At 42.7% G+C, this 25450-nt stretch overlaps 1 protein-coding gene across 5 annotated transcripts in view; it reads left to right on the top strand.

Annotated features, from left to right (window-relative positions):
- Nucleotides 1-7548: 7548 nt before the first annotated feature.
- The window catches only part of LOC129816750 (phospholipid-transporting ATPase IH-like), a 60696-nt gene continuing 42794 nt past the window's right edge, over nucleotides 7549-25450 (top strand). For all 5 annotated transcript variants that reach the window (XM_055871590.1, XM_055871589.1, XM_055871588.1 and 2 more), the window contains exon 1: nucleotides 7549-8160. In XM_055871590.1, coding sequence (XP_055727565.1) covers nucleotides 8122-8160 — 39 coding nt within the window. In that variant the 5' untranslated portion in view covers nucleotides 7549-8121. The remainder of the gene's footprint in view (nucleotides 8161-25450) is intronic.

Here is a 25450-nt window from a genome sequence, read left to right as displayed (position 1 = left end):
TGTTGCTTGTAGAGTTGATACATTCTTATATATATATTGTCAAAGAAGCTTGGATCATCATTATTCGGACCGTATAGGTTAATAAGCCATATCTGTTTATTGTCCAATAACATATTTAAAATAATCCATCTACCTTGAGGATCTGTTTGGACAAGTTGCACATTTGGATCAAAGTTATTATTAATTAAAACCATCACCCATTTTGAATTTCTTTGCCCATGGGAGAAATATATTTCGCCCCCCCAGTCCTTTTTCCACAAAACTTCATCTAAAACTGTTGAATGGGTTTCCTGTAAACAATAGATATTATAATCCTTCTCTTTTAGCCAGGTAAATACTGATCGTCTTTTCTTATTATCTGCTAAGCCATTACAATTGTAACTGGCTATACTTATTTCACCACTTACCATAATGAGACACACCTTTCAATTATTTTTTATCAAAATATGTTTGTAAACGTCCTATTAAAAAGTAACATAATGATTGAGTGTCTATATAGTTGTACCATGATATTTGCATTTCTACTAAGTAAACCTCCAATTTGTCCCTACTATTCCACACGCTAAAAGCCCTCATCTCGAGTTGGGTTGTCATCCCAATGCCCGGCAGACCACCCTCGACCCCCTGTATCCCATAGCCTTGGACCGACAGGAAACCATCCTTTGAAAAGAGCACACAGTGCCATTTACCGAATTGAAGTAGATCCATTGCCAAATGCATTTCCATCGCCCTCACCTCGATTTTTATTATATATTGCTGTGGATCATCCTCTATAGTCCCTAACATCATTTACTTCTTCCTTCGCAACAGTTCTGAGATACACACATACACCCACACACATTCAGCCCTTACCCCCACACAACCATAAGCGCACTTTCTCAACAATTGCACCATCCCAGAGCCCAACTCAAGATAGGTCATGATTTACAAATGTACTTGCAGTTGCAGCTGCATGAGAAGGCCTGCAAGACCGCGCAAAAAATGAGCATAAATGTAGAGATTTATTTACCATTGTCACATCCTAGATGATGGAGGTCAAATGTACACCTTCTTCCTGAAACACCCACAATACGGTCATCCGTCATGACCATGTTCCCAAGCATCTCCATGCAGTCTGACTTTGATTTCGTGCCACCAGGGCCACAATAATATACTCCCTCTCTGAATGTCCGAGTGTGACCCCCTCCCCATGGGTTACTGCACCATTTTTTACACAAACTTCCCCATGGGAACTACACCATTTTTTACACAACCTTCAGCTGAAGGGAAACCAACCCAGCCAGCAAAATGCTAATTCATATCATTAAAAATGTATGTAGACTAAACCTGAAAGAGATGGATTTTAGGCCTATTTCAATTATTGATAGAAATTCTTCAAATAGAATATGACTATGCGACCGCAGCCGGCAGATTGAATATCACTGCATGAATTCCCTTTCCCAGAAATGGAAAGGGGTTTAGACTATGTCAAAGACTGTACTGTATTTCTAACAATGCCCTCAATGGTTGAAGGCAGGCGCAATCAGGTGGGACCATTCTAGCCAATGAGAGGGCAGATACGTGGGTGAACAACAGGCACAACTAATATCCCTTTCATACACAGACCAAAATCCCACTAATTAATAAATCTGAAAGGGGTAGGGCGTAAAAAACATGGAAAAATAAAAGACACCTAAAGAACTAGTCACTCAGAATACCAAAACAGATGTCAGGTCTGTGTGAATGTTTTTTTTTCATTAACATTTTCATTGTTTAACATCTCCCTAATTTGAACTGCAAACAGCCCCCATGGTTTAACAACATCCCCCACCTCCCCACCCCTCCAAATTTGCCAGTTACCACTGATACAGACCCCTTGACTTTTTATTCTAAAATTGATTAAATAACAAATTTTCCTCATCAATCTACACACAATACCCCATAATGACGAAGCGAAAACAGGTTTTTAGAATTTTTTGCAAATGTATTAAAAATTAAAAACAGAAATAACTTCTTCACATACAATAAGTATTCAGACCCTTTGCTATGAGACTGGAAGTTGAGCTCAGGTGCATCCGGTTTCCATTGATCATCCTTGAGGTATCATCCTTGAGGTACCCCCCTATCCACATTGACGGGACAGCAGTGGAGAAGGTGGAAAGTTTTAAGTACCTCGGCTTACACGTCACGGACAAACTGAAATGGTCCACCCACACAGCCAGTGTGGTGAAGAAGGCGCAACAGCGCCTCTTCAACCTCAGGAGGCTGAAGAAATTTGGCTTGTCACCTAAAACCCTCACAAACCTTTACAATTGAGAGCATCCTATCGGGCTGTATCACCGTCTGGTACGGCAACTACACCACCCACAACAGAAATGCTCTCCTTTACAATACACTGCAAGAGTGGTGTGGTCTGCACAACGCATCACCGGGGGCAAACTACCTGCCCTCCAGGACACCTACAGCACCCGATGTCACAGGAAGGCCAAAAAGATCATCAAGGACAACAACCACCCGAGCCACTGCCTGTTAACGCCGCTACCATCCAGAAGGCGAGGTCAGTACAGATGCATCAAAGCTGGGACTGAGAGACTGAAAAACAGCTTCTATCTCAAGGCCATTAGACTGTTAAACAGCCATCACTAACACATTAGAGGCTGCTGACTATATACTGTACATAGACTCGAAATCATTGGCCACTTTAATAAATGGATCACTAGTCACTTTAATAATGTTTACATTTCTTGCATTACTCATCTCATATGTATATACTGTATTCTATACCATCTATTGCATCTTGACTATGCCGCTCGGTCATCGCTTAGCCATATATTTATATGTACATATTGTTATTCCATCCCTTTACTTAGATTTGTGAGTATTAGGTAGTTGTTGTGGAATTGTTAGATTACTTGTTAGATATTACTGCACTGTCAGAACTAGAAGCACAAGCATTTCGCTACACTCGCATTAACGTCTGCTAACCATGTGTATGTGACCAGAAACATTTGATTTGATTTGATCTCTCCCTCCTCCTCCCCTCACTCTCTTTTACATTCATCTCGTCTCCCTTTCACTTTCCCTTCTTCCTTGTCCTCCCTATCTCTTCCTCTCTCTCGTCCCTTCATCTACACAGTACAATACATTATTAAGCCTTCAGGGCCTTTACAATGGGTGTGGTTGGCAGCAGGTGTATCAGTTGATGATTCCCACCAGGAGCAAAGACACATACGTAGAAATATAATCTATCTGTGGATACAGAAACCATTAGAGATCTGGGACCTCTCCCTTTCTCTCTGCCTCTAGAAATGTCTGCCAGTATCAGTAATGGTGTCACAATGACATAGCCAGTGACGCAAAAAGAGTGGATTTCTGCCAAATGCTGTTTTTGAGGCCGGTTTGGATATATGAGAAGTATTTTGAGATATAATACAGGAAACATCCATATAATCTAGCTGAGTAACCATTATACACTGCGCCCAAAATCAGTGAAGAAATCAATCTTAGCCCATATAGTACGCTACCTATCACGTGTGCAGCTGAATACATAACAGAACGTGAATCACTCTTTTGGTGGTCAGAATGGGCCTGACTCTGGGTCAAATATAAGACCACATCCTCACTCCACAGGTAATCAAACATCTGTCCACTAATGGCCTACTTCTATTAAGTGTTTATGTTTGTTGGTCACTCTTGTTTTCACCAGATGCAAATACATTCTCCTGGTATTCTAACCTGGGAACTATGCAGGTTGATGTATCCCCAGTATCCTGGTTACTTCAACAACAAAAACACGTATCCACACACGCACGCACGCACGCACACACAGCTTTTGTGTTTGAGTAATACAGACAGGGGTCAGTAGAGAGAGAAATTGGGGAGGAGAGAAAGACGGCGCGAGGGAGGAGCCAGGAACAGAGGAGCGACAGGGGGAGGAGCCAGAGACAGAGGAGCGACAGGGGGAGGAGACAGAGACAGAGGAGCGACAGGGGGAGGGGTCAGAGACAGGGGCGCGACAGGGGCCAGGGAAATAAGAAAATGAAACAAAGCAAGGGGGAAGTGAGTGTGTGTTTCAGGATGTTAACATTGAAAGACTTCCGAGTATACATACATCATGTATAGTCTTGTACCTGTAGATGATATATTTGAGTGTGAGAGACAGTGGCTTGGGTATACAACAGCAGATGTGAAATACATTCCCCAAACAGAGAACCATAAAACATGTGTAGACTCCATTTAAAGCTCTTAAACATTTCTCTTAGCCAGTCTAACACCAAATATATAATCCTATTCATCATTGACTCTGAGAAGCCATGCTAACTCACTATGCTGTATATATGAAAGGGGTAAACCTGCAAGAAAGTGGTAAATAGGGGGCTGTTTGAAAGGGGTCATATACTGTAAACATTGCTGTTTGAAAGGGGTCATTATAAACATTGCTGTTTGAAAGGGGTCATATACTGTAAACATTGTTGTTTGAAAGGGGTCATTATAAACATTGCTGTTTGAAAGGGGTCATTATAAACATTGCTGTTTGAAAGGGGTCATTATAAACATTGCTGTTTGAAAGGGGTCATTATAAACATTGCTGTTTGAAAGGGTCATTATAAACATTGCTGTTTGAAAGGGGTCATTATAAACATTGCTGTTTGAAAGGGGTCATTATAAACATTGCTGTTTGAAAGGGGTCATTATAAACATTGCTGTTTGAAAGGGGTCATTATAAACATTGCTGTTTGAAAGGGGTCATTATACACATTGCTGTTTGAAAGGGGTCATTATAAACATTGCTGTTTGAAAGGGGTCATATAAACATTGCTGTTTGAAAGGGGTCATATAAACATTGCCTTGTATTTTTTACAGGTAATATACCACATCTTCTTTCTGAAATGGGTATAGGTCGTTTTTCCCAAAGTTGCCAGAATCCCAGGGGCGTTTCTAGGATTTGAAGACATTCAGGGATTTGCCCAAAGCCAGTAGGGGCATTCTCAACCAAATGTCAACGGCTAAATGCATGAATTTGGTGCCCTTTGAGATGAACATTGAGCGATTAGAACATTGAGAGATTAGATTTTTTGGAGATAATTTACACCTTCCCACCTGCCACAGCAGACACTGACAGTACTCAATTAAAGTTGTAATTGTGGGTCTCTCTACTCTGGAACACTCTCTACTCTGGAACACTCTCAACTCGGGAACACTCTCAACTCAGGAACACCCTCTACTCTGGAACACTCTCAACTCAGGAACACTCTCTACTCTGGAACACTCTCTACTCTGGAACACTCTCTACTCTGGAATACTCAACTCTGGAACACTCTCTACTCTGGAATACTCAACTCTGGAATACTCTCAACTCTGGAATACTCTCTACTCTGGAACACTCTAAACTCTGGAACACTCTCTACTCTGGAATACATACATCTACAGTGTTTTGTCAAAAACCACTCAACAACTTCAAACACAGACTCTGACCTGTCCAATGCGCCAAACTGATTAAATAATCCCACAGCTGTTAGCTAATCCAAGATTATCATTTTAAAAGGCTAATTGATCATTAGAAAACCCTTTTGCAATCATGTTAGCACAGCTGAAAACTGTTGTTCTGAATAAAGAAGCAATAAAACTGGCCTTCTTGCGACTAGTTGAGTATCTGGAGTATCAGCATTTGTGGGTTCGATTACAGGCTCAAAATGGCCAGAAACAAATAACCTTCTTCTGAAACTCGTCAGTCTATTCTTGTTCTGAGAAATGAAGGCTATTCCATGTGAGAAATTGCCAAGAAACTGAAGATCTCGTACAACGCTGTGTACTACTCCCTTCACAGAACAGCGCAAACTGGCTCTAACCAGAATAGAAAGAGGAGTGGGAAGCCCCGGTGCACAACTGAGCAAGAGAACAAGTACATTAGTGTCTAGTTTGAGAAACAGACGCCTCACAAGTCCTCAACTAGCAGCTTCATTAAATAGTACCTGCAAAACACCAGTCTCAATGTCAACAGTGAAGAGGCGACTCCGGGATGCTGGCCGTCTAGGCGGAGTTGCAAAAAAAAAAGACATATCTCAGACTGGCCAATAAAAATAAAGATTAAAATGGGCAAAAGAACACAGACACTGGACAGAGGAACTCTGCCTAGAAGGCCAGAATCCTGGAGTCGCCCCTTCACTGTTGATGTTGAGACTGGTGTTTTGCGGGTACTATTTAATGAAGCTCAACAGTTTCCTGGGTGTATCAAGAATGGTCCTCCACCCAAAGGACATCCAGCCAACTTGACACAACTGTGGGAACCATTGGAGTCAACATGGGCCAGAATCCCTGTGGAATGATTTTGACACCTCGTAGAGTCCATGCCCCAACGAATTGAGGCTGGGGGTGCAACTCAATATTAGGAAGGTGAGAGCGAGAGCCTCAAATATCACATTAATTTGTACATATCCACTGTATACATGAAATGCGGCAAAGTTTGTTCCTGTTTTAGCAATGTCTTTGGTCATGTTCGTGTGGGTCAAACAAACCTCCCTAATGGTTGGTTGACAGTAGAACATCCCACAATGCAGGTGATGGCAGTATGAAGTTGGTGAAGAGCAACTGCAGAATTGCAGTCGACTGAATTCAAAACTTCTTGACCTTTGATCTCGCAAGTGGCACAGCAGTCTAAGGCACTGCATCACAGTGTTAGAGGTGTCAATATAGACCCTGGTTCGATCCTGGGCTGTATCAAATCCGGCTGTGATCGGGAGTCTCATAGGGAGGCGCACAATTGGTCCAGCGTCATCCGGGTTAGGGGAGGGTTTGGCCGGGGTAGGCCGTCATTGTAAATACACATTTATTCTTAAATGACTTGCCTACTTCAATAAAGGTAAATAAATCACATGATTTTTGTTAAGTTCATGCAGTCAACATGTAGGCACAAGCCAAATCATTTTATCCTCATAATACAACACACTTTGGAAGGCGGTGGGTGACCAAACAAAAATGATCCACTTGAACGTGCCCATTGACAAATAAAAGTACTGTAAGGGGTGGTCGAAGGGTCAAGGGACTTGAGTGGTCCACTGAGTTGTAAAATCTCTACCAATCACAGCAGGCACTACATCACTCCAGGTACTTCTTGCAGTGCCTGCTATTGCCTAGCGCAGTATATTGTATTGTTTAAATTCTTGCATAGCGCAAGTGATGTGTGGTTATGGAAACTCATCAGACTGAAATGTAAAAAAAATCTATAAAATAAATGTTGACCATCAAAAGGTATGGGGCTGGATAAAAAACACCTGGGTCTGATGCCCCGGAAGCCCAGACCTAACGACGCCACTGCATAATGCCACGTGCGTCCACTTTTTTGTAACAGCCTAAACATTACGAAACTTCTATTTCAATCACATAAGCCTCACATAATTCGACATGATAGACCTCAATACAAAAAGGGCTTATCTCACGCGAACAGATTTTGGGCGGAGTAAATTGCCTCTTCCTCTCTCGAATAAACCGTTATGTCGCACACAGATGCATTTCCATTGAAATCAGCATGGGGTGAAGTAAATTGCACTACGCATGCGCGGCATTCTGACGTATGGAGCAAACAGCTATTCGTATGTGCACCATAACAGAGCAAAAAGAGAGCGGGACTGAGGGAAAGACTGATATGAAAGGAGATTCATAGAAGGAAAATAAGAAGAAAAAACACCAAGGGGAACCAGTGAAAATAAGCTCGTCAAGCATTTTCAATGATCAGTTTAGCAAACTTTTATTCGTTGTGAAAAAAGGGACATTCCCGAAAACGATTGCCGCGTTCATGTGCTAGTCGGAACTTGTTAACTGGTTGTAGTTCTACATGTGCCACGTTCAACCAGTTTGCAAGTCGAAAATGTCAGAGTTTCCCAGTTCCGACTAACGCGTGAACGCGGCATAAGCAGCAAGAATAGCTGCATCACATTGCTCAATTGCATGGCTGTCCAAAATTACATGAAAATCAAAACAGCCAACTGAAAGACCGCTGCTTTCTCGCGCTCATATAGATGGAGAGACAGAGCGGTGGTGAGCGATGGATGCGTGGACAGAGATGAACATTGGGTAGTGTCGGTAAAGATCCAAGAGACTGGAAAGTGGACAGTAAATAATTGCAAACGGGGAGCTGTCAAAATAATGGATTTTAGCGTGCTACGGAATCTCATCAGCAGATACGTAAGTAGTGGATCGATCAACGCCGCAATGTTACATTTGTATTCCAGTAACATCTGCAACTGGCATTCTGTTACATATTCGTTACATTGTAACTAACATCACAACATTGTTGACTTTTTGAAACACAGACGTGGGTTGTTTAGGCCGGAAAACATGTGATCAAAGGTTTGTCACAGCTAAACGGCAGTGCAAATGGACTTCCGCCAGGCTTCAGTACTTTGTTTTCGAGCTGAATGTCGAATGTGCCAGAAAGGTCCAGATGCATTGGAAGAGTGTGAGGAATTGAAATCAACATGGCTGGTCGTTTTCTTTCCCAGAGGCCAGCAACAACACACCTGATATAATTGTCTAATCAACATGCTCTTTATTTAAATCAGGTGTGTTGGTGCAGGGCAAGAAAGAAACACTTCAAGAAGTGTATCAGTTCAAGAGGCTGTATTGATATGGGAAACATATGTTAACATTGCCGAAGCAAATTAAAGAAATAATATACAAAAGTGAAATAAACTTAAAAAATGAACAGTAAACATTACTCACAGAAGTTCCAAAAGACTAAAGACATTACACATGTCATTGTGTATATATACACTGTGTTGTAACGATATGCACATGGTTAAAGTACAAAAGGGAAAATAAATATATAAATATGGGTTGTATTTACAATGGTGTTTGTTTACTGGTTGCCCTTTTCTTGTGGCAACAGGTCACACATCTTGCTGCTGTGATTGCACACCCAATAGATACCCAATAGATACCAGTTGATCAAAATCGGGTTTGTTTTAGACTTTTTTGTGGATCTGAGGGAAATATGTGTCTCCAATATGGTCATACATTTGGCAGGAGGTTAGGAAGTGCAGCTCAGTTTCCACCTCGTTTTGTTCTTGAGAGCCAGGTCTGCCTATGGCGGCCTTTGTCAATAGCAAGGCTATGCTCACTGAGTCTGTACATACAGTAGTCAAAGCTTTCCTGAAGTCAAATCAAATTTTATATGTCACATATACATGGTTAGCAGATGTTAATGCAAGTGTAGCGAAATGCTTGTGTCTCTAGTTCCGGCCTTGCAGTAATATCTAACAAGTAATCTAACCTAACAATTTCACAACAACTACCTTATACACACAAGTGTAAAGGAATGCATAAGAATATGTACATAAAAATATATGATTTTTATTTTATTTTTTTATTTTACCGTTATTTTACCAGGTAAGTTGACTGAGAACACGTTCTCATTTGCAGCAACGACCTGGGGAATAGTTACAGGGGAGAGGAGGGGGATGAATGAGCCAATTGTAAACTGAGTGATGAGTGATGGCTGAATGGCATAGGCAAGATGCTGTAGATGGTATAGAGTACAGTACATACATATGAGATGAGTAATGTAGGGTATGTAAACATTATTTATTTATTTATTTTTATTTATTTTTTTACCGTTATTTTACCAGGTAAGTTGACTGAGAACACGTTCTCATTTGCAGCAACGACCTGGGGAGTAGTTACAGGGGAGAGGAGGGGGATGAATGAGCCAATTGTAAACTGGGGATTATTAGGTGACCATGATGGTTTGAGGGCCAGATTGGGAATTTAGCCAGGACACCGGGGTTAACACCCCTACTCTTACGATAAGTGCCATGGGATCTTTAATGACCTCAGAGAGTCAGGACACCCGTTTAACGTCCCATCCGAAAGACGGCACCCTACACAGGGCAGTGTCCCCAATCACTGCCCTGGGGCATTGGGATATTTTTTAGACCAGAGGAAAGAGTGGAAAGAGAGGAAAGCAGCATCTGGTCTCCCATCCAGGGACCGACCAGGACCAACCCTGCTTAGCTTCAGAAGCAAGCCTGCAGTGGTATGCAGGGTGGTATGCTGCTTATATAAAGTGGCATTGTTTAAAGTGCCTAGTGATACATTTATTACATACATTTTTCCATTATTAAAGTGGCTAGAGTTGAGTCAGTATGTTGGCAGCAGCCACTCAATGTTAGTGATGGCTGTTTAACAAACAGTCTGATGGCCTTGAAATAGAAGCTGTTTTTCAGTCTCTCGGTCCCCGCTTTGATGCACCTGTACTGACCTCGCCTTCTGGATGATAGCGGGGTGAACAGGCAGTGGCTCAGGTGGTTGTTGTCTTTGATGATCTTTTTGGCCTTCCTGTGACATCGGGTGGTGTAGGTGTCCTGGAGGGCAGGTAGTTTGCCACCGGTGATGCGTTGTGCAGACCTCACTACCCTCTGGAGAGCCGTTACAGTTATGGGCGGAGCAGTTGTCGTACCAGGCGGTGATACAGCCCGACAGGATACTATTGATTGTGCATCTGTAAAAGTTTGTGTGTGTTTTTGGGTCAAACTGTGAATCAGTTTGTTTCAGTCACAGTGGTCAGGTATTTCTGCCGCTTTGTACTCTCTGTTTAGGGCCAAATAGCATTCTAGTTTGCTCTTTTTTTCTTTCCAATGTGTCAAGTAATTATCTTTTTGTTTTCTCATGATTTGGTTGGGTCTAATTGTGTTGCTGTGCTGGGGCTCTGTGGGGTCTGTTTGTGTTTGTGAACAGAGCCCCAGGACCAGCTTGCTTAGGGGGCTCTTCTCCAGGGTAATTTTTCTGTAGGTGATTGCTTTTTTATGGACGGTTTGGGAATCGCTTCCTTTTAGGTGGTTGTAGAATTTAACAGCTCTTTTCTGGATTTGGATAGTTAGCGGGTATCAGCCTAATTCTGCTCTGCATGCATTATTTGGTGTTTTGCGTTATACACAGAGGATATTTTTGCAGAATTCTGCATGCAGTCTCAATTTGGTGTTTGTCCCGTTTTGTGAATTCTTGGTTGGTGAGCAGACATCACAACTACAAAGGGCAATGGGTTCTATAACTGATTCAAGTATTTTTAGCCAGATCCTAATTGCTATTTCAAATGTTATGTTCCTTTTGATGGCATAGAAGGCCCTTCTTGCCTTGTCTCTCAGATTGTTCACAGCTTTGTGGAAGGTATGTATAGTTTTTTGTGTGCTCCAGGGCAACGGTGTCTAGATGGAATTTGTATTCGTGGTCCTGATGACTGGATGTTTTTTGGAACACCATTATTTAGGTCTTATTGAAATTTACTGTCAGGGCCCAGGTCTGAGAATCATTGCAGAAGATCTAGGTGCTTCTGTAGGCCCTCCTTGGTTGGTGACCGAAGCACCAGATCATCAGTAGACATTTGACTTCAGATTCTGGTAGGGCGAGGCCGGGTGCTGCAGACTGTTCTAGTGCCCTCACCAATTCAGTGATATATATATGTTGAAGAGGGTGGGGCTTAAGCTGCATCCCTGTCTCACCCCATGTCCCTGTGGGAAGACATGTTTTTTTTGCAAATTGTAACCACACACTTGGTGTTTGTGTACAGGGATTTTATAATGTCGTATGTTTTTTCCACATCACCATTTTCCATCAATTTGTGTAGCAGACCCTCATGCCAAATTGAGTCAAAGCTTTTTTGAAATCAACAAAGCATGAGAAGACTTTGCCTTTGTTTTGGTTTGTTTGTTGTTCAATTAGGGTGTGCAGGGTGAATACGTGGTCTGTCATACAATAATTTGGTAAAAAGCCAAATTGACATTTGCTCAGTATATTGTTTTCCCTGATAAAATGTACGAGTCTGCTGTTCATGATAATGCAGAGGATTTTCCCAAGATTGTTGTTGACGCATATCCCACGGTAGTTATTGGGGTCAAATTTGTCTCCACTTTTGTGGCTTGGGGTGATCAGTTCTTGGCTCCAAATATTGGAGAAGATGCCAGAGCTAAGGATGATGTTAAAGAGTTTTTTTTAGTATAGCCAATTGTAATTTGTTGTCTGTATATTTGATCATTTCATTGAGGATACCATCAACACAACAGGCCTTTTTGGGTTGGAGGGTTTTTATTTTGTCCTGTAGTTCATTCAAGGTAATTGGAGAATCCATTGGGTTCTGGTAATCTTTGTCTCTCTTGCTCTCCTTCACATACATATGCACAATTTTGACATGGAAAAAGAGGGCAAAAACATTTATAATGGCTTCTTAATGACAGTTACCAAAGAGACCAACTAAAAGAGTGAGGGAGATTAAATAAACATTTTAGTGTCAAAATTGACTACAAAGTGGTTTATCCAAAACTGAGTTTGTGAGTTCGTCACAATTTACTGGAGGGTTTGGTAGGACAGAGTTCTGCAACCTTTTCTTGTCCAGGGACCCCCTCACAGGAAAACCGGTGACACAGCGAACCCATCATACGTTAGCAAAAATATTATTTTCTTGTCTTGTGTTATCATTAGGTGAATGATAATGGCAAGTAGCAGTAATCATAATTTTAGAATGAATAGATTTGGTTGATAGTTTTTCACTATTTGGACCTCCACATAATTGGAAGAGGAAGTGAAAACTCTAACATTAGCTAGAAAGGTAACTCCAAACACATTTTCACTATGAGCAGCTGTTTATGTTAGGTTAGCCATGTTTTGGCAAAAATGAATGTCCAAGTCAAGAAAGCTTACCAGCGGCACTTGCCGCACTGGTAGCCTGTTCACACAAGCCTATGTCAGATACTTGAATGAGTGTAACGATAGTCGTCATATTCCTCCTCCTCGGACGAGGAGAGGCGAGAAGGACCGGAGGACCAATTTGCAGCGTAGTAATTTAACATAATGAATTTATTTAAATGATAGACGAACACGAAACAACACTTGAGAATTTACAAAATAACAAACGCAGTCAACAGACCTGGACATAAGAACTTACATACAACGAAGAACTCACAAACAGGAAAAATGACTACACAAAACGAACGAACGGACAAAACAAACCGAAACAGTCCCGTGTGGCGCGACAAACACAGACACAGGAGACAACCACCCACAACAAACAATGTGAAACCACCTACCTTAATATGGTTCTCAATCAGAGGAGATGAAAACCACCTGCCTCTAATTGAGAACCATATCAGGTCACCCATTAACCAACATAGAAACACATAACATAGAATGCCCACCCACACTCACGCCCTGACCGACTAACACATACAAAAACAACAGAAAACAGGTCAGGAACGTGACAATGAGTGTAATTGGCTCAATTTTCCACTTTCTTAAAATATATTTTTTTGCTCCAAGAGTATCTTTTTTCTCCCACTCTGGTCGTTGTGGGTGGGGGGGCTGATAAGCAACCTTGGTAGCTGGGTGGGATTGGAAGGGGTGGGAGGTGTGCTTCCCCCCCCCCCCCCCCCAGACTGGTGGGAAACATGGTTTCTGGGTGGAGAGGTAGGATGTGGGTGGGTGGATGGGGACTAAGGAGGGGGGGGGTGGCTGTAATTATCCTTGTATACATTTCTTTGATAGTTTTTTTTACCTGTAACCCCCTCGCCCCCCTATGAGTTTCTTTCTTGAGAAAAAAAAAAAAAGTTGGTCACCAAGAAATAAAATTCAGTTGTATCCCAACTGCTACTTTTCAGTATTCCAAAACCCATTCGCGAGCATCTTATGTCCCAACGTGACCTGTTTTGTAGCATGATTCCCTATGAAACACTGACAGACAGATGCACACTAGATAGTGAGAAAGTTGTCAAAAACTTAACAGCACTGAAACACACATGTCGCCACTCGCCGGTGACTTGATAAGGTGATTGTAGCCTGGCTGCTCAATGTGCCTGCTAGCTACTACTTGCTAGCTTCATTGACAAACACAGAGTTGGAAATTAGCTATCTAACAAGTGAATTTGGGCACTGATGAACAGTGTGTAGCTTGTGCTTTATTTTTGATAGTTTGAGAGCTTGCAGATGATGAAGTTTCAGACATGTTATTGTTCTCAGAAATCTGTCCTGAGCGTGCAGCCAGACTTTCCGGACTCAGTAGACTATATGCAGTGCACTGAATAGTTTTTCATCCACATTTTTTTACTTGAGAACATACTACACCAAACATCTTAGCTAGATTTAAAATTGCGACACTAAGACCTCAGCGTAAACGTCTAAATCTATTACAGATTTCTTGATTTGTATTACATTAATTCAGATTATTTTACTATATTGTTGCTAAGGTGACTCGGGAGGGACAAACAGCTGTACTTGCCAGGGTACAATATACGAACATAACACACCCAAGACAACTCTCGTTTAGCTTCAGTCATGGCCGCTAGCATTTCTTAATGAGCAATCCTTAAAGCAAGGCCAAATCAGGAAGTGCAGTCACCCTTTTGTGTGTGTGAGAGAGAGGCAGATATCAAGAAGGAAAGTCACACAGAGAATTACATCAATTTGATGTATAATCAATGGGAGGAACAGGAGCAGAGCAGGAAATGGCTGTGCTGATGAGTGTTGATGACCGTGAGTTACAGTATTACCAGTAAGAGCACTAATGTCACTGTCATTAACACAGCCCGCTATCTGCACAGAAAGGAAGCAGCTGGACGCTAATGAGAGAGGGTAACCGTGATAGGAAGCAGGCCGCTGACTTAGTCTCAAATTATACCCTACACAGTACACTACTTTTTTTTTAAATGAAATTTTCTTACAGAGTTCAAAGATAAAATAGTAATCACATAGTGCATCTACTTCTGACCAGAGCCATGCAGTAGCCTATGCGGTGAACTATAGGGCATAGGGTTTAGACTAGATATGGTCCTAATGACAGAAGGGAACAGTGATAGGAGGCTGTCCTCGCTCTCAGGCTCTCTGAACATAGAGTGCAACCTCCACTAAAACCTGCCTACACTGGGTGTCTATCTTTGTTTTGTAGAGTGTGTGTGTGTGGACGGCGGCTTGACTGATGCCCTGCTGAGTGTGATGTCAGGGGAAATCACATTCACTAGTGAGAGGAGGTCACAGAGCTCACCTCTCATCCCTCACTTTTCCCCCTCTCCCTCCCTTCATTCTTCTATCACCATGGCAACATGAAGTTGAAGTGGTCATCCATCCATCTATTCTTCTCTTAGCTTGTTCTCCTAGGCTACAGGTATACACTCTAGGCAGGTGCTAAAGGTCAACTAGAGACTGTACAGCTAGTTGTTTACTATGTCTTGTTAACTCATTGATGTTTTACATTCTAGTCTTGTAGCAGACACTCTTATCCAGAGCAACTTACAGGAGCAATTAGGGTTAAGTGCCTTGCTCAAGGGCACATCATAAGATTTTTTTCACTAGGTTGGCTCGGGGATTCGAAACCAGCGAACTTTCGGTTACTGACCCAATGCTCTTAACTGCTTGGCTACCTGCCGCTGTAGTTTTGGGTATTTCCATGTAAAAGGACCCATGAGCACTAGAAGTCGACCGATTAATCGGAATGGCCGATTAATTAGGGCCGATTTCAAGTTTTCATAACAATCGGAAATCGCTAATTTTGGACGCGATTAAGAAATAAGAACACATTCTTTTTTTCAATGACGGCCTAGGAACGGTGGGTTAACTGCCTTGTTCAGGGGCAGAACAACAAATGTTTACCTTGTCAGCTCAGGGATTCAATCTTGCAACCTTACGGTTAACTAGTCCAACGCTCTAACCACCTGCCTCACAAGGACGCAAATGCAGTAAGAAGCCAAGGTAAGTTGCTAGCTAGCATTAAACTTATCTTATAAAAAACAATCAATCAATCATAATCACTAGTTATAACTACACATGGTTGATGATATTACTAGTTTATCTAGCGTGTCCTGCGTTGCATATAATCGATGTAGTGCGCATTCGCGGAAAAGGACTGTCGTTGCTCCAACGTGTACCTAACCATAAACATCAATGCCTTTCTTAAAATCAATACACAGAAGTATATATTTTTAAACCTGCATATTTAGCTAAAAGAAATCCAGGTTAGCAGGCAATATTAACCAGGTGAAATTGTGTCACTTCTCTTGCGTTCATTGCACACAGAGTCAGTGTATATGCAACAGTTTGGGCCGCCTGGCTCATTGCGAACTAATTTGCCAGAATTGTACGTAATTATGACATAACATTGAAGGTTGTGCAATGTAACAGGAATATTTAGACTTAGGGATGCCACCCATTAGATAAAATACAGAACGGTTCCGTATTTCACTGAAAGAATAAACGTTTTGTTTTTGAGATGATAGTTTCCGTATTCGACCATATTAATGACCTAAGGCTCGTATTTCTGTGTGTTATTATGTTCTAATTAAGTCTATGATTTGATAGAGCAGTCTGACTGAGCGATGGTAGGCACCAGCAGGCTCGTAAGCATTCATTCAAACAGCACTTTCGTGCGTTATGCCAGAAGCTCTTCGCAATGCTTCAAGCATTGCGCTGTTTATGACTTCAAGCCTATCAACTCCCGAAATTAGGCTGGTGTAACCGATGTGAAATGGCTAGCTAGTTAGCGGGGTGCGCGCTAATAGCGTATCAAACGTCACTCGCTCTGAGACTTGGAGTAGTTGTTCCCCTTGCTCTGCATGGGTAACGCTGCTTCGAGGGTGGCTGTTGTCGATGTGTTCCTGGTTCAAGCCCAGGTAGCGGCGAGGAGAGGGATAGAACATCCAATAGTCAAAGGTATATGAAATACAAATCGTATAGAGAGAAATAGTCCTATAATTCCTATAATAACTACAACCTAAAACTTTTTACCTGGGAATATTGAAGACTCATGTTAAAAGGAACCACCAGCTTTCATATGTTCTCATGTTCTGAGCAAGGAACTTAAACGTTAGCTTTCTTACATGGCACATATTGCACTTTTACTTTGTTTTTGCATTATTTAAACCAAATTGAACATGTTTCATCATTATTTATTTGAGGCTAAATTGATTTTATTGATGTATTATATTAAGTTAAAATAAGTGTTCATTCAGTATTGTTGTAATTGTCATTATTACAAACAAATTTTATAAATCGGCCGATTTAATCGGCATCGGGGTTTTGGGTCCTCCAATAATCGGTATCGGTATCGGCGTTGAAAAATCATAATCGGTCGACCTCTAGTGCAGATGCACTCACACCTGCCTGCTGCTGCCATTCCTGCCTGCCTGCTGCCATTCCTGAGCAAGCTCTGTACTGGTGGTGCCCCGATCCCACAGCTGAATCAACTTTAGGAGACGGTCCTGGTGCTTGTTGGACTTTCTTGGGCACCCTGAAGCCTTCTTCACAACAATTGTACCGCTCTCCTTGAAGTGCTTGATGATCCGGTAAATGGTTGATTTAGGTGCAATCTTACTGGCAGCAATATCCTTGCCTGTGAAGCCCTTTATGTGCAACGCAATGATGACGGCACGTGTTTCCTTGCAGGTAACCATGGTTGACAGAGGAAGAGCAATGATTCCAAGCACCACCCTCCTTTTGAAGCTTCCAGTCTGTTATTCGAACTCAATCAGCATGAAAGAGTGATCTCCATTGTTGTCCTCGTCAACACTCACACCTGTGTTAGCGAGAGAATCACTGACATGATGTCAGCTGGTCCTTTTGTGGCAGGGCTGAAATGCAGTGGAAATGTTTTTTGGGGATTCAGTTCATTTGCATGGCAAAGAGGGACTTTGCAATTAATTGCAATTCATCTGATCACTCTTCTTAACATTCTGGAGCATATGCAAATTGCCATCATACAAACTGAGGCAGCAGACTTTGTGAAACTTAATATTTGTGTCATTCTCAAAACTTTTGGCCATGACTGTAGTTAATGTCATCCCTCCCAGCTCTTACTGACACCTACCCATGAGCCCCCTCTCTTTCAATTTACTGTAACCAGCATCCTCATCCACTGAGCTCCGACCGACTCCGGACGTCCATGGACATTGAAAGTAGTTGAAATTTGGTCAGTCCACCCTGGCCTTGATGTTAACGTCCACAGACGGACTGGACTGGACCAAGTCTGAACCTATTATAGACGTACACTACCGTTCAAAAGTTTGGTGTCACTTAGAAATGTCCTTGTTTTTGAAAGAGGCAATTTTTTTTGGTCCATTTTTAAAATGACATCATTGATCAGAAATACAGTGTAGACATTGTTGTGCTTTGGTGGTGGTAAATTTTGAGATTTGTACAGGGTAAAAGGAATCTTAAAGAAGGAAGGCTATCACTCCATTTTGCAACGCCATGCCATACACTGTGGACGGCGCTTACTTGGAGCCAATTTCCTCCTACAACAGGACAATGACCCAAAGCACAGCTCCAAACTAAGTAAGACCTATTTAGGGAAGAAGCAGTCAGCTGGTATTCTGTCTATAATGGAGTGACCAGCACAGTCACCGGATCGCAACCCTATTGAGCTGTTGTGGGAGCAGCTTGACCATATGGTACATAAGAAGTGCCCATCAAGCCAATGCAGGAAGCATGGGGTGAAGCATGGGGTGAAATCTCTTCAGATTACCTCAACAAATTGACAACTAGAATGCCAAAGGTCTGCAAGGCTGTAATTGCTGCAAATGGAGGATTATTTTACATTATTTATAACCTTGTCAAAGTCTTGACTATATTTCCTAATCATTTTGCAACTAATTTCATGTATGTTTTCATGGAAAACAAGGACATTTCCAAGTGACTCCAAACTTTTGAACGGTAGTGTACGTTTCACAAGTTTGGATAGTACAGTCAATACAATACTGTGGTACAGTAAAGTATTGTACTGTACTATACTATACTGAACTCGCTTGTACTCTACTGTATTACACTGTACTGAACTCTGCCCTGCTCTGCTTTTCTGTGCTGGTCTGTATTGTACTGCACTGCACTCTACTGTGCTCTGCCCTGTGATGTCCAAATGTGTGAAACATGAGGAGACTGACATTCATATCCATAATTATGCATTTTTGTGTAGTACAGATCAGGGAACCATTATGTAATTCCGTTACCGTAATTTTGTTACCGGGTGTAAATCCACTTCACTTACTTTAGTTCAGTAACCAGTGGAGGAGAGGAGTGCAGAAGCTATGTAGAGGCTTGGTAGGGTGTAGTGTGACATTTATTCACTTTAAAGCCCCAGGTGCCAGGCTGTGGTCAGGCGTTAGCGGCAGCTAGTGATGAAAGGGACATTTCAGCTCTGTGTTAGCGCCAATGCTAACCTGGCAGAGGGCTAAAGGCAATCTATTCCTGTCTCTGCTCCCTCTCCCTGGGGCTGAGCCCCTGTGAAGAGAGGGGGTGGTGTTAAACCTAGTTGCCAGTCTTTAGGGGCAGAGTGTATGTGAGGGGGCAGTGTTGGATTAAGCATTTTATTCATCTACACTTTACAGTTAAAACAAAGGACTTGATGTTTGCCTCTTTGCAGTTCTGTCCATCTAGGAATAAGTCATGCCTGGTGTTTATAGCAGGTCTACATTGATATTGATGTTATGTGCTGTTTCCTTTTAATGTCTGTTTTCCATCAGTGAGTCTTGTCTCTTTCCTTCACCTCCTGTCATAGAAATGGACCTCTTTTGATGTAGAAAGAATATCTGGTCCTGTACTACCTTCTACTACACTCACTTTGTAAGGCTCGACTCTTTCTCTCTCCTCTGTTCCTCTCTGGTGGACCCGTGCTGTGTTGCCATGACGATTAATGATATATCAGTGGTGGCAGCATGAGTGTGACTGCAGAGAGATCGTGACTGCGTGGTGGTATAGCTGCTCAGACAGACAGACAGACATGTCTGAGCGGTGCTGCTTGTCTCCCATTTGTATGTCTCTCTGTCCAGTATGAAGGAAGTTAGAGGTAGTTTCGTGAGCCAATGCTTCTAGCAGATACCCATAGACTTCCAGTCATTGTGCTAATGCTAGTTATCAATTGCGCTAGCGTTAGTTAGCTACTTCCTTCAAACTTCATTCAGAGACATGTTCATCTGACTCTGGGGAAGAAGATTTAGGGCCTTTTATTACACACTATAACATCTTTAGTGTCTCGAAGCCCTGCTGGGGGCAATGTAGCATGACATAGAGGAGATTCCTGTTGATGCTGATCTAAGGTCAGTTTAGTGTTTAAATGATTAAGGTTAGGAGGATTTGAGGAAGGGTAAGCTGATCCTACAGTAGATCTGATCCTAGGAGGGGAGCTGTGGGTCGGGGTCTTATTTGATCTCTTATGGATGATCCCATCCATGTCACATCAGATTATGACAACATGACTTGTGGTGGGATATAGCGATGATGTAACACCATCTTTATATAGAGACGGGCCTCTTTAGTTTGATTAATAATACACGTCAAAACAATATGGCCGCCCGGCCAACATACTCTCGCTGTCCGGTCTCTTCTCATCAGCATAGAAAGTTGTCGAACGTGGCCGTTTGACACGGATCAGAACTTATTACTGATCAGACTGTAAAGCTATTATTCTCTCCCTCTCTTCCTCTCCCACCGTCACATTTGCAGAATGTGACAGGAAGGAGATAGAGAGGAGAGAATGGAAGAGGAGAGGAAGGGAGGATAATATTATTGTATGGACATTGGATCTGAAGTTAAATACGGCACACACTGCACTGCACTAGTCCTTCATACACAGAGGTGGTGTTACAGCCAACCTCTATATTATTCAACTCACACACACTGCACTGCACTAGTCCTTCATACACAGAGGTGGTGTTACAGCCAACCTCTATATTATTCAACTCACACACACTGCACTGCACTAGTCCTTCATACACAGAGGTGGTGTTACAGCCAACCTCTATATTATTCAACTCACACACACTGGGGAGGTATAGCCAGCATGTGGTTTTGAAGTCATTTTCTAATATCCTAATATGTTGCCTTACTCGGGATGCGCACACACACACTCTGACTCCTGAAGTCCTCACAAGAATAGTAAACAAACAAATATTTGATCAACTGGGGTCATTTTGTTGGTCCCCACAAGGTCAAATGCTATTTCTAGGGGGTTTAGGGTCAAGGTTAGAGTTAGGGTTAGGAGCTAAGGTTAGGTTTAGGGGTTAAGGAAAATAGGATTTTGAATGGGACTGAATTGTGTGTCCCCACAAGGTTAGTTGTACAAGTGTGTGTGTGTCTGTCTCATGTGACAACCTGTTGTGGGTCACAGATCATCTAGTCATCATTAGGCAGCTATTACTGTAACTGTTTTTACTGCCCCCCTAACCCCTCTTTTTCACTGGCTCCTTCACTCTTTCCATTACTTATCACACATATCACATATCCCCTTCTCTTTCCCAATCTCCCTAGTAAGTCTATATACTACACACAGATCTCTACTCCTCTCTTCTTCTCTCCTTTTACTCCTCTCCTCAACTGTAACCTGTCTTGCATTTGTTTCCCCCCATCTTCTTTCTCTCGCTCTCTCTTTTTTTCTCTTTTGTGTGCGCTCTCGCTCTCTCTTGTGCGCTCTCTCTCTTTTTCGCTCTTTTGCACACTCACTCTCTCTCTCTCTCTCTCTCTCTCTTTTGCACACTCACTCTCTCTCTCTCTCTCTTTTGCACACTCTCTCTTGCTCTCTTGCCTCTCCTTCTCTGGGTCATGCCTCTCTTCTTGGGTTTTGGAGCAGCCCGTTTGCTGACACTCTCTGTTGGCTAAGTGTCTATTTATAACCAGCTGCTAAATGCTTGTTGATCAGCCTGGTCTGGGCAGTGGTCTGGGCAGTGGTCTGGGCAGTGGTCTGGGCTGGTCTGCCGCATCATGTAATGGACTCTACCACTGGGTGACACGCAGCTCAGAGGCAGCAATGGTATCAAAAGTTTAAAAACATATCAACCTATTATGGTCTCATTCATAGATCAGACCATAGAATTAGAATTTTATTGTTGAATGTAATCTATGGCAGAGAAATGTGAGTTCTCACTGTGCTTTCTTTTGTTCGATCAGATCAGCTGGTTTATATTAGTCATTACAGTCAAGATGTTGTGAGAATCAGTGAGCATGGATGATGTCATTGGTTTCAGATAACTAAAGTCACTGAGGTGCTTGTTCTAGTATTTGTTATTGGATAGTTGAAGCGTTATTGGGCTCCCGAGTGGTGTAGCGAGTGTTTCAGAGCCACCCAGTGTGCAGGGCTCTGCCTAACCAGGGAGGAAGCTCTCTGTGTGGGGAGAGATCAGAGTATGGGCTGCTGCCCAATGGGCACTACACCAAGACGCAATCTGTTTCTCTCAATTCAATTTAAGGGCTTTATTGGCATGGAAAACATATGTTTACATTGCCAAAGCAAGTGAAATATATAATAAACTAAAGTGAAATAAACAATACAAATGTAACAGTAAACATTACACTCACAAAAGTTCCAAAAATAGTAAAGACATTTCAAATGTCATTATGTCTATATACAGTGTTGTAACGATGTGCTAATAGTTAAAGTACAGTGGAGTTAAAGTACAGTCAGTGGATTGACTGTGAACGCTCTGAGAGACTCTGGGTTGAGGTCAGTGATAAAGTAGTCTACAGTACTACTGCCAAGAGATGAGCTATAGGTGTACCTACCAAAGGAGTCCCCTCAAAGCCTACCATTGACTATGTATATACCCGGCATCCGACAGAGCTGCAGGATTTGTGACACGTTTTTGTTGGTTATGTTGTCGTAGTTGTGTCTAGGGGGTTATATGTGGGAGGGAATGCTGTCACCTCCAGTTAGGTGATTGTCCCTCTGTGTGCTGAGGGTGTCAGGTTCTGGCATTTAGGTACATGTCCCTGAGTCTGGAAATTGTTGATCTCCCCCTCAAGGATGGAGAAGCTGGGATTCTATTGGGGGGATATAAACTCAGCAAAAAAAGAAACGCCCCTTTTACAGGACCCTGTCATAGATAATTTGTAAAAATCCAAATAACTTCACAGATCTTCATTGTAAAGGATTTAACTTCTTGCCGCACGGATCCCTTTAGCGGGATCATTTTCGTAAACAACCGCTGAATTGCAGAGCGCCAAATAAAAAAATAAAAAATACAAAAAATATTTATAATCGTGAAATCACAAGTGAAATATACAGTGGGGCAAAAAAGTATTTAGCCAGCCACCAATTGTGCAAGTTCTCCCACTTAAAAAGATGAGAGAGGCCTGTAATTTTCATCATAGGTACACTTCAACTATGACAGAGAAAATGAGAAAAACAAATCCAGAAAATCACATTGTAGGATTTTTAATGAATTTATTTGCAAATTATGGTGGAAAATAAGTATTTGGTCAATAACAAAAGTTTATCTCAATACTTTGTTATATACCCTTTGTTGGCAATGACAGAGGTCAAACGTTTTCTGTAAGTCTTCACAAGGTTTTCACACACTGTTGCTGGGATTTTTGCCCATTCCTCCATGCAGATATCCTCTAGAGCAGTGATGTTTTGGGGCTGTTGCTGGGCAACACGGACTTTCAACTCCCTCCAAAGATTTTCTATGGGGTTGAGATCTGGAGACTGGCTAGGCCACTCCAGGACCTTGAAATGCTTCTTACGAAGCCACTCCTTCGTTGGAGGTGGAGTGTCTGTCATGGTCTGGGGTGGTGTGTCACAGCATCATCGGACTGAGCTTGTTGTCATTGCAGGCAATCTCTACGGTGTGCGTTACAGGGAAGACATCCTACTCCCTCATGTGGTGCCCTTCCTACAGGCGTATCCTGACATGAACCTCCAGCATGACAATGCCACCAGCCATACTGCTCGTTCTGTGCGTGATTACCTGCAAGACGGGAATGTCAGTGTTCTGCCATGGCCAGCAAAGAGCCCAGATCTCAATCCCATTAAGCATGTCTGGGACCTGTTGGATCAGGTGAGGGCTAGGACCATTCCCCCATGTAATGTCTGGGAACTTGCAGGTGCCTTGGTGGAAGAGTGGGGTAACATCTCACAGCAAGAACTGGCAAATTTGGTGCAGTCAATGAGGAAGAGATGCACTGCAGTACTTAATGCAGCTGGTGGCCACACCAGATATTGACTGTTACTTTTGATTTTGACCCCCCCCCCCCCCCCCCCCCCCCTGTTAAATTTCTGTTAGTCACATGTCTGTGGAACTTGTTCAGTTTGTCTCAGTTGTTGAATCTTGTTATGTTCATACAAATATTTACACATGTTTGCTGAAAATAAACGCAGTTGACAGTGAGAGGACGTTTCTTTTTTTGCTGAGTTTAGGTAGCACACATGAGGACATTTTTCTCTGTTAAGATCATTTCCTTATTAATTTCTAGCCAGACATAACATGTTCCCGTTTTGACTAATTTGATAGAATTGGTTAGGTCTGATCTATACCAAATTAGCATACCCCCTTAGTCTCTTCCCTGTTTCACACCTGGTAGTTTGGTGGATGGGACTACCAGCTCTCTGTAACCTAGTGGGCCACCAGTGGGTCCATCTCCTTTATTCCATGTTTCTTGTAGGATGACAATGTCTGCATTTCCAATTTCTTTGATGATGTCTCAGTTCCTTCTCTTTAGGCCAAAGGCAGATGACCTTGTATATTCCAGGATGAGATATAGTAAAAGCTTTGTGTTCCATAGTTTCTAGTGTTGTTTTTTTAGGCCCGGACCATCACAGTAGGAGTGAGCAGAGCATGTTGAGCGTCTGACCTCTCAGGTTGCAGGATGGGGCTTGGGCGGGTTATTAGTGGGGGTTGGGCCTGTTGCTCTGCTCACGGCCTGGGCATATGTCCTGCTGTCATGTTGAGGTCCTTGCCTCGGGGGGTGGGCAGAAGGGGCATAGGTCTGATATGAGGGGGCCTATATAGGGTGTGGCCAGGGTTTGCTTGGGCTGGCTGGTGATACTGTGGTCTGGGTGTAGGTCCTCTTGGCGTGGGTTCTCTCTGTTTAGGTCCTTCACGAGGGGGTCTTGCAGGTCTAGGAGGGTGTCTCGCTGGTCTGGGCAGGGTCTCCGTTGCTCCTGTGACGTGCTGGGGCTACGGTTAAGGGTGACGTCCTACAGGGTCCTGGCAAAATTTGGGATTGCTGCCTTGCAGAGGTGGACCTGGTCGTAAAGGCTGTTCAAGTCCAGGGTGGAGTGGTGGGCCAGGTAGACATTAGGTTTTGAGCTACAGTCTCATGAAATGCTTGCATTCACCCGTCGTATGGTAGCAGGGTGAAAGTCTTTTCGTGGTAGCAGGATGGCAATAACCACTTGTGCGTTTGAAAAAGCTTCTTCCTCTTTCTCCATCACACCTTTAGTGCTGTGGCCACTCTTTCCTTATGGGCACTCAGGTAATTTGTGCCCGTGTGAATTAAAATGTGGCTGGGGGACCCTAGTTTGTCCTCTGACAACAGCTCCAGGGCATGACTAGTGTTTGTCCTCTGACAACAGCTCCAGGGCATGCCTAGTGTTTGTCCTCTGACAACAGCTCCAGGGCATGCCTAGTGTTTGTCCTCTGACAACAGCTCCAGGGCATGCCTAGTGTTTGTCCTCTGATAACAGCTCCAGGGCATGCCTCGTGTTTGGGCACCAGAGTTTGGCCACTTTGTGTTT

Source organism: Salvelinus fontinalis, chromosome 19, assembly GCF_029448725.1.
Source record: "Salvelinus fontinalis isolate EN_2023a chromosome 19, ASM2944872v1, whole genome shotgun sequence".
NCBI lineage: Eukaryota > Metazoa > Chordata > Actinopteri > Salmoniformes > Salmonidae > Salvelinus > Salvelinus fontinalis.
This window is presented reverse-complemented; position numbering and strand designations above follow the sequence as displayed.